Here is a 10,425-nt window from a genome sequence, read left to right as displayed (position 1 = left end):
ACTTGTTTTGAGATTGATGCCACTTAAAATTTGTAAGGAGTAGATGACCTTAGACAAGGTCTTATTTTAGCACTTCATGGAGATTTACATAAAAAGCTGTATTGAAAAGTAACCTCTCAGAAGTTCATTTTTGTTCTCTAGCTTTTGGATCTAGACTTTAGACATCAATACAGACTTACCTAACTTTTACTTTAGGTCTCTAAATAAATAAATAAAAAAATGCTCTGAGCACTTCTTCAACAATCCAGTATCAATAAGCTATGCTGGCATGTGCATTATTTAGCTACTACTGGACTTCTTGGACAGCTGAAAGAACTCTATTCTGGCTTTCGGCCTCACCACACATGAAGGGGTAAGACACTAAGTGCCTCACCATGTTGTAGTTTATTGCTTCATATTTCTTCTGTGAAGAAGGAGAATGCTAATTTCTTCTCAGAACTCTAGAAGACATGGAAAACAAAAGGCTGAGATGATTAACAAAGTTTCAAAAGTTATGTTGGGTAAATAAGTAATTTGTTTGGGGGTGGAGGTGAGGAAAGGTATAAAAATATTTTTATTTGTCCTGGGAATCAGAATGACTAGGGACTGACCACTAGTGATGAGTTGAATAAATGTGGAATTGTGTGACATTTCAGAGATTTCACGGTTTAGCAACCGCTACACAACAAAGCTATTACCATGTAAAGTGATTGTTGAAAACAGTAATACACCAGTATAGTAGATTTGGAAAGGTCAACTTTTTAATAACTGCTTTTCTCACCCTGTCATGTCATGCAGTTACAAAGTAGTTAGAAAAAACATGAGTTCCGCAGAGGGATTAGGTTTGGTTGTTTTTTAAAAAAATTCTTATTCATTACATAAATAACATCTGGCACTTCAATGGGACTCCACTGGACTAAGGCCTTGACAAAAACTCAAAAAGCTATGTTTGATCTAATACTATATCAAGGTCCGTTTTGTTACAATTGAATATGTTCAGAATATGCAAGCTTTCCCAATAAAGAAAAAAAACAAAGTCAGTGTGTGTTAAGACATTGCATAAGGTCTACAGCAGCAGTCTAGCTCCTTTGTAGTTAGTCCAACAGTTTCAGGGTTAGACTCCACTTCTAATTGTTCATTGAGGCAACTTAATGTTCAGAAAAAAGCCTCTAGAAATAAGATGACTGAAAAGAATTAACGTTAAAAAAAGTTAGGGTTTGCTGGACTACATATATATATATATATGATTATACATATCAACTTCAGATAATCTTAAAAAAAAACCTATAATTGAGTGGTTATGTAGAGCAACTTGATTAAAACATAACCAGATATGTTTGCTGGATATTTGTACACAATGATACTGTTTCACCTTATAAAAATTCTAGCTCCTGTCACCTCTCTAATGTATCTCACAATGCTTGAGTCAAGTTCAGGTTCAATTAGTGATTAAAGACAGTCCTATAGGAGACGCACAGTTTATAAAAGAGAAAAAACATTGCCTAAAAAAACCCCAGGCCTGGAGTTCTGCAACAAGTAGAAGTTAGAGAGTTCTATCAAAGTTACTCCCTGCAGGAGGCCCATTCTGCCTTGGACAATGCCACAGCATTGATCATACAAGGCCCTACTGAAAGTGCCAAAGCCAAAATTACATCATTAAACAAAAGTGCATGAAGTAATAGGATGAACTAACTGCTCATCTAGTACAGTATGTTATGAAATTTGATAGGTTGCCCACGTAACATGACTGTTTATCCATTCAAGAAGTGTACCTTTTTATTTTAAAGGTGAAATACCCAGAATGGCCCCCACAAGTGCAGATGAACTGGTTATCTTCAGATACATATTTGTATTCAATACCTAATCCATGGATTTTTCTTTATTATTTAAAAAAAAAAAATATTTGGACTGCAACTAATTCAGAATAGTACCCACTATAATGTCAGAGGAAAGAGGAATTTTGTGGTTACATGTAAACTTGCGATAAGCTTCTCAAGAAGAGGGTACACAATGGCAGGAAAAGTAAGGGTATCAATAAGGATAGGTAATGACCCGTTTATGTAAAGGTCAAACCAGCCTCATTGTACACCTTGAAGACTTTCTCAATTGCATTGACGTAGGCAGCTGTTCTCAGGTCCAGACCCAGGTTGTACTTCATGGCAGTGCGCATGATTTGCTGAAGAGAAATGAAAGAAGGAAGTTTTTTATGATTGCTTGAAAAGCCTTTCCATGTACACTATTTTCAAGGAATTTCAGAGAGGGGCTAAGGCTCAGTACAGAGGGATCCTAGTATTCAGATTACAGCCCAGCATCCATAAGGCTTAAGTCTTTCCTAGATTTCCATGGTGCCACTTCTAATCATCAAAGACACTATCCCCTCCATGTTTGTAAAATCTTCACAAAAGCCATGGAGTATCCAGTGGACTTCATGCCGCCTTCTGCAGTGTTTTCCATTGGAGGGACAGTATGGTCTACATATATGTGGTGATATTAAATATAGCTTTGAAAATATTTCTGCCCCAAGAGATTTCTATAACATAAAAAGATAAATGATGGGGCTCTCCAATAGGTAAACTTTTTATCAAAAAATATGCTTGCTAAATCCACACAAGTTGACTTTAACTTTGTTTTCAGTTCTGGATGGCCTACAACATCCAATTAATGGTATCCACACAAACATCTATTCAAAGGAGTGTCATATGTGCAGTGACTACTACTATTGTCAATAGCTGTCTTCTATTTTAAGTGCAAGGAAATGGTGCCGTCCACTGACTTAGTTTGCTTTTGTGACGGTTATGTTTATGTCCCCTTGCTACAACTCTGCATGTTAATGCAATACTTACTCTGGCGGAACGCTCCATGGTGTAAGCCAATCCAGAGTGGACGATGTCTTTCTCAGATGCACCCTGAAAGGGAATGAATGCAATCCGGGTTCAATATGACATGAATAAATATGCAATATTATTGACGTTCTCTTAGTACATCAGAGTAACACGCTGGGTTCCGATAATTAGTCAGCCTGCTTTCACGGTAGATTTCTTCAAATTTTTAATATTTTTTTTTTAATACCTGGTAAAAGGAGACTAATATGTGAACACTGCTAATTCAGTGGGTGATCTTACAGACAGTAAGCCCTAGCATATGGTATGTGAAATGTTTAGAGGTTCAAGAAAAAGGGAAGATAGACTCTAGATATCAAGCCCGCAGCGAATAAAATGCCCAGTAGTGGCACTCTGACTTTAGTGTTTCTACAGAGAACTACAATTTCTTACTTTTACATTTATAAATTCAATGAAGATATATTCTGGAATAAGGAAGATTCTTTTTACAAAACACTTCAGGATGAAATGTTGCTCTACTGAATGAGTTGGTCAGGACTTATGCAAGAATGAACAAGCTATTTGGTCCCGGTTTCTCAATACATTTCTTGTGCAGAATACAGGAATACTTAAAAAATCCTGAAGTGAGATGACTAACACAAACCTCAATCTTTAATATTTTTATTCCTAGGGCAGCCACAAGACTGGTAAATTAGGACTGGATATCATTCTAAGAGAATTTCTGTTTGAGATACAGTATATACGATCTTGACGCAACAGTTACAGTCTGAAGATCTACGGCCTGTGTTGTAAAAGTGTTCAGAACACATCACCCCACTGGTCCCTTCTGGCCTTAAACTCTACGAAATCAGTGTGTACTAGGCTTCTGACTCAGTCTAACGTGTGACCTTTCATGAATATTTAGCTCACTATTGAGAAACTCTCTGCCTCTGAAGTACCTATTTGCAATTCCTCTTCCTTTCAAAATGATATAAAACAGTAACATATTAATTGTCTATTGCCCCCCTCAAAAATCCTTTAATTATATTTTCATATAGTTATGTATGTGTAAGAAAGGAAGAGTGTTTTTTAGAATACTGGAGTTGGTGATCACTTCATATAAACAGCAACAATTCTGAGTAACGTTTTTGGAACATATCACTGAAGAATAAGAGGTAGGCACATGAGAAACATGTTCAGTAAGTCAACCTATGTATATAGTGTTACTGTAGACGAGACTAAATACAGTTTAGATTTTGTAACTCTGCAAAAGGAGGCAGGTTTTTGCACTCTAAACAGTGAGTGTATTACAAAGCAACCGTCTGATTAACAATGTAAGACCAAATGACTTGTGTGTACACACTAAATTTCAGCTTTAGAAGACTTTAGAGCTAAAAATGTTCTGTGGAGTCAGGTGCAAGATACCAACCGGACATAGCTAGCCTGTTTGCCATACTACTGGGCATTTCAGATCATCCTATTCGATCATGTAACTAACCACACATTGATGCCTTATGGCAAAAACATATGCCCAACAGAAAAATAATGGATTTTATTTACAATTATAATACTAGAATACAACTGGAGTAACAAAGATTGAAAGCATCACAGCAGCTACTTACTGATATCCTATCCTGGAATTCTGCTGTAGGCACAACTGGAATAGTTCCACCATGTTTCCCAAACTTTCTTTCCAAGCTTTCCTGGACAGACACTGGAAGGGGAAGGAAAACAAGGCAAGTTAAATTTCAGCAGCGAGAGAGTAACTTTCCAGTGAGTATTTTTAAAGAGTTTCAGCACTCATTACTTTAACCAGTAGCATAAACTGAGCTGTGCTAGGTAACCTTTTAAAGAACTGCAACAAAGTTTGAGTCCGATTGCTTTGATATACAAAGGCTTCAAATTAGAAACCTCAAGGTCCCAAGTACTCTCTTTGCTGCAAGACAATTTGGAAGACTGGGATGGTGAAGTAGAGATGGAGGTGGAAGAGCTGCAGCCTAAACTCAACCAGCTAATATGTCACCATCTCAGTCCTCTATAAATGACCGCCTGAAGAGTATAGACCAATACTTCTAATGTAGAAACTTCAGGCACGGAGTTTCAGAGAGTAAAGTGAACAACCATTTCTCCTTTTTAGCTTATATTTAAGAAGGACAGCACTAACTAACAATAAAGCTTAAGAAGTTTTAAAAGCTTTCTAAGTTCCAAAGGAATTTAAAATGTCTGCACATAGGACACTGTCTCTTATGCAAGTTTTTGCATTTATATTGGAAGAGTTTCCTAACCAACTCTAACCTAACCATGTTTCAGATAAATGCAATTTTAAGGCACTGTTCTAAATGCTAGGAAGGACCCTCTACTACTTGAGCAATGCCAGAGCAGATGGGGTACACTATGTGAAGAGGCTATGTTTAAAAAAGATTCCTTATCTAAATTTTGTCAACTCCATTAAGTTCTGAGAAACTAAGGCATTTGTTACTGCTATTTCGTTTTGCGATGAAGTGTTATTTAAACCTGGTGACAAGTCTTACAGTTCTTCTACTCCATGAAGCTTATTTTTTTCATAAAATCAGCATTCTGGTCAGGAAATGGGAAGCCCAAACAATGGCCTCCAAGTCAGGAGCCAAGAGGGCCAGAAGCCACGTTTCAAGAATAGCCATATCAATTACATTACTGCACTTCACAGAAATCCTACTGTGCTGTATACCTGCTCAGTGTCATAATGGCAGGGATCTTCAAAGCTGTAATTTGTTGATTAGATTAGCCAAATACACAGTTGAAGGTTTTTGGATTTTGTTTTTACACTGAAGAGAGCTAATATTTTCTTTCATAAGGGATTTGAATTAGTATTTGTAAGGCATTTTGACAATATCAAAAGCTAAGTATCACTTCATGAAGACACTGTTAGTTTTCTACAATGTTTTCCTACGTATTACTCAATACATTAGTTAATCTTCACACTAGGTGTATTTGTAAGCTTTCCCACATACACTAGGAGCAGATTTAAAGAGAAGTTAAATTTAGAACATCTTTGTATTTGATTTCTTCCATGTTTGGCATAGAAAGATGTCAAATGTAACCTTGGTTTACTACGTAGCTGGTTAGAGTTCCTTTCTAGTTCAATTTATTTGTTGAAGAGCGAATAAAAGTAGAAGTAAGGCTTACTCAACAAGTGGTAGTTCGAATCCCTTTCGTATTTAAAAGTCAAGCGGCCATAGCTGACGTGGTTCAGGTTTTTCAGCCACTCAAAATAAGACACAGTTACGCCACCAGCATTTAAATAGAGATCCTGCACGGAAACAACATTAATAGAAAGCTTTCTGAATGATAAACCTATAAGACACGACAACTTAGTTGTATTTTTAGAAGGCAAATTAAAATGCAAAAACATGAAAATCCTGTTTAAACATCACAGGCAGCACAGAGAATAATTAAGTCATTAATTCCCCTCAGGAGAGCACTGAAGTTATCAGGATTACAAGTTTTATTAATTTAAAAATGTATGAATTTAAAAAGCCTCAAATACAACTACACACGATTAACTGTTATTTTCCCCTCTCTCCACCTGTAAGTTTTTGGCAAGAAAATAAAAAAGCATGCATCAGACTAGCCAAATGAGCAAGATTTAAAATAAATCACTTGGCAGCAACATCACTTTCTTTAGAGATAGCATTCCCCTTCCCCAAAAAGGACCTTGCTGTCCTAGACAAGGTTTCTTTCAAGTAATCAGTGCAGCATGCAACCTTTTGTTATGGCTATACATTCCAGATTCATCTGTAGCACAAAGCTCTATCAAAACACCCATGTTCAGGTTTATTTCTAGAGCGCAGAAGACAATGGCCAAACTTTTCCCTACTTGGCTGCCTAACTTTAGGTACCCAGATAGGCAGCTCTGAGTTTCAAAAACCCTCCCACTGACTTCAATAAAAGTTAGACATTCAAGTATGAAAAATTCAGCCACTGCATTTAGACTCTCCCTCCCTACTCCACTCACTGGACTGGGCAGTTAACGAAGTGTCAATTCCCAGAAAGGAAAACCAAGGTTTTAGGGATTTGTGTCAGTATTTGATAGGAATAACTGTAAATTGTTTTTCTTTTGAAAATGTCGCTCCCATGCAATAGATGAATTTAAGTAAGTGAACATGGCTGTAATGAGAGATCTGGGATTTGAGGATAGTTACCTCACGAGTCTTGAGTGAAGTTAGAACACCAATTTTCAAGGTGAGAGGCACAGAAGGGAGGGCATTGTAGGAATGGTTTTCATAGGAAAATTATTCTGAACACGTAAGTGATTCTTAAAGAATATTAATTCTAAGGTTGATCCTGTGATCAGGAGAAAGAATGCATTTGCAGACAGACCCAGTCTACTTTCCATTAGTGTTGGCAAAATAATCTTACAGGAATGACCATGATATTCCGCTCCAAAAAGATTTTATCGGCCTCCGGGGTTGTAGGTCCATTGGCACCTTCAGCAATAATCTAGGGAAAGAACCATGACACAATAATTATTGACACACAGAGGCATATATTTATATTCACACCAATAGCTGGAGTAAATATGGAGAAAGACATTTGCCATACTGTTTCTTGTTTTAATATTTAGTTTAACTCTTCTTCTTACTTTTGCTTTGACCTTGTGAGCATTGGATTTAGTCAACTGTTTCTCACTGGCAGCAGGGATGAGAATGTCACAGTCTGATTCCAAGATGTTGCCATCATATGGTTGTGCCTTGGGGAAGCCGACAATTGTCCCATGTTGCTGTTTGAGGGGAAGAGAAGTGTGACTATCGGTTATTTTCAGTATCACTACTGCACAGCATAATCTTCACTTACTCTTTTATATTAAAATGGGAAAGACCATTGCTTTGACAGCCATGCATCCTTCTTTGAAGAATGTCTTTGCATGTGTCTGTACAACACTTTCCACAGCATGTCTACTGCACTATGTTTTTAAAACTAACACAAATGCCCTCCTTCAGCTACTACTACCGCAAGTACCATAAAAAAAAATCCAAATACCATCAAATTTTCAATTAAACCTTAAATACTTCTAAACAGACACTGTACAATTCTATTAGGTTTGTATAAGCACTTTACTCCATTCAAGACAGGTGAAACACTTCATTTACTTGCACTTTAGAGAAACAGAATGTAAGTTTACCATACTAGAAGAGTGAGAAAAAAGGGGTCTGCTTCCTTGCTTGTTCCCCAATCTTGAATTAAAAACAATGTCAATTCAAACACCTACTAATCCATCTCAGTAAGTAAAAGAGATATAAGGAACAGCATGTTCAAAAAGACAGTATAAAATGTGATTGCCATTCCTATTTACATGGGCAGCCAAGGATCATCCCACTAAGGCTGTTGGATAAAAAGTTGAGACTTAATACAGTTCACATTAAAATTAAATCAAGATCAGCCAGTGTCAATTAATTTAAATGCCTGAAATACATTTATATTGATTAGATTCTACAATCTGTTTACAGTGCATCTGTGGGATAAGAATGAAAATTAAGAGTATGCTCACCCTAAACTCAAAAATACACTCTAAAAACAGAGGTGAATCTCATGCAGCATCCATGGAAGATCCTTACATATATTTTCAAAATATCAGTCTAGATCAGGGGTCGGCAACCTTTCAGAAGTGGTGTGCCAAGTCTTCATTTATTCACTCTAATTTAAGGTTTCACGTGCTGGTAATACATTTTAATGTTTTTAGAAGGTCTCTAAGTCTATATAATATATAAACTAAACTACTGTTGTATGTAAAGTAAACAAGGTTTTTAAAATGTTTAAGAAGTTTCATTTAAAATTAAATTAAAATGTAGATCTTATCAGTTTAGTGCAGTGGCTCTTAACCTGGGGTGCACGCACTCCCTGGGGGTGCGAGACGCCCTTTCTGGGGGTGCGAGACATGCAGGATTTTTTTTTAAGAAGGCAGATTATCAAAAACACAAATTAAGCACAGGCACATAAGTACAACTACACCTCTACCCCGATATAACGTGAATTTGGATATAATGCAGTAAAGCAGCGCTCCGGGGAGCGGGGCTGCTTTACCACGTTATATCCGACTTCATGTTCCTGCAAGTGGCTCACCTCCACTCCGCCTCTGCCTCCTCCCCTGAGCGCGCTGCTGCCGCTCTGCTTCTCTCCCCCCCCCTCCCCCCGGCTTCCCTCGCCAAACAGCTGATTGGCGTGATAACCATGGAAGGGAGGGAGGGGGGGAGAAGCGGAGCAGTGGTGGTGTGTTCTGGGGAGGAGGCAGAGGCGGAGCGGAGGTGAACTGGGGCGGGGAGCGGTTCCTTTCCCTACCCAGATACAACGCGGTCTCACCTATAAGACGGTAAGATTTTTTTGGTTCCCAAGGACCGCGTTATATCAGGGTAGAGATGTACTTTGTTTCATCAAATCTATGTATTTATTAATATTATACATTTTTTAATGATTACTGTAATATACTAAGTTTTTAAGCTAACTGAAGTGTAATTTTTGATAAGGGCTAGGCCAGGAGCAGAGCCCTGGGCTGGCTGCAGGTACTCCAAGCCAGCAGGAGGGCTGAACAGGGCCGGAGGCCTTGACCCTGGTTAGCAGGGGGGGCTGGGAAGCTGGAACCCCAGACCAGCAGCGATGTGAGCGGGGCCAGTGGCTAGTATCCCAGGCTGGCAGCAGGCTGAGCTGGGTGGTGGACAGAACCCCAGACCAGCAGTGACTCACCTGCTGCCGGTCTGGAGTTCCGCCTGCTCCTGCCAGCCGGGGTCCCGGCTGCCGGCCCCGCTCAGCCCACTGCCGGCCAGGGGTTCCGTTCATTCAGGCCATCAGCAGGCTTAGCGGGGCCAGCAGCCGGGACCCCGGCTGGCAGCAGCATGCCAGTAAAAATCGGCTCACGTGCTGCCTTTGGCACACATGCCACAGTTTGCCGACCCCTGGTCTAGATTTTAAGTATATCAGAACATCTACAAATAATCACTACTGCTGCAGTACACAAATTACTATTTTATATTAAGATAGAAAAGGCACTTAATTTTAAGCACTACATCTCTTGACTCTAATATACGCCTGGGGGAATTCTGCACCACTATGCACACCCAGAATTCATGCCCTCTGCAGATTTTTTTTCCTCCACAGAAAATAGATTCTGTCAGGGAGGTGCTACAATTACAACTTTGCCCACCAGAGCCTGCTGTGGTGCTAGAAGAGAGGGAAGCAGGCTCAGGGCCAGAGCAGCCAGCTGCAGAGAGGGGGCAGTGGCTACCTTCCTCACAGTGCCCTGTCTGTGGGGCCAGGTGAAGAGACACTCGATATTAAGGGGGGGGGGGGAACAAAACGGGACACATTGGCTGCTTGGGAGGTCATAAATTGGGGCTCAGAAGGGCTAGTGGGAGGGACAGACTGGGGCGGGAGCACAGGAGCTAGTGGAAGGACACCAATGAGCCAGGTGCTGAATGGGAGTGGGGGTGCAGGGACAAGGGCAGATGTGCCTGACTGAATGGGAGAGACTAGGGGTCAGCCAGGGTCTCCATGGGGGAGGCTCCACAACTCCCTAACAATCCCTCTTCCCCAACAAAAATACCTGTTCTATACTTCTCCCCACCACACCCAACACCTCTCCAGGTTCACTCCCAGG

The 10,425-nt window shown here is 39.6% G+C and overlaps 1 protein-coding gene across 2 annotated transcripts in view; it reads right to left on the bottom strand.

Moving 5' to 3' along the window:
• Positions 1–733: 733 nt before the first annotated feature.
• Positions 734–10,425, bottom strand: part of GLUD1 (glutamate dehydrogenase 1) — a 49,782-nt gene continuing 40,090 nt past the window's right edge. Inside the window, exons 8-13 of one of the 2 annotated variants that reach the window (XM_074958757.1) lie at positions 7,420–7,557; positions 7,197–7,277; positions 5,964–6,087; positions 4,421–4,512; positions 2,823–2,885; positions 734–2,155 (exon numbers count right to left, since the gene is read on the bottom strand). In XM_074958757.1, coding sequence (XP_074814858.1) covers positions 2,036–2,155; positions 2,823–2,885; positions 4,421–4,512; positions 5,964–6,087; positions 7,197–7,277; positions 7,420–7,557 — 618 coding nt within the window. In that variant the 3' untranslated portion in view covers positions 734–2,035. The remainder of the gene's footprint in view (positions 2,156–2,822; positions 2,886–4,420; positions 4,513–5,963; positions 6,088–7,196; positions 7,278–7,419; positions 7,558–10,425) is intronic. The other variant, XM_074958756.1, reaches the window with a different exon arrangement.

Source organism: Natator depressus, chromosome 7 (genome assembly GCF_965152275.1).
Source record: "Natator depressus isolate rNatDep1 chromosome 7, rNatDep2.hap1, whole genome shotgun sequence".
Classification (NCBI taxonomy): Eukaryota; Metazoa; Chordata; order Testudines; family Cheloniidae; genus Natator; species Natator depressus.
Note: the sequence above shows the minus strand (reverse complement) of the source record. Positions and strands in the feature narration are given on the sequence as shown.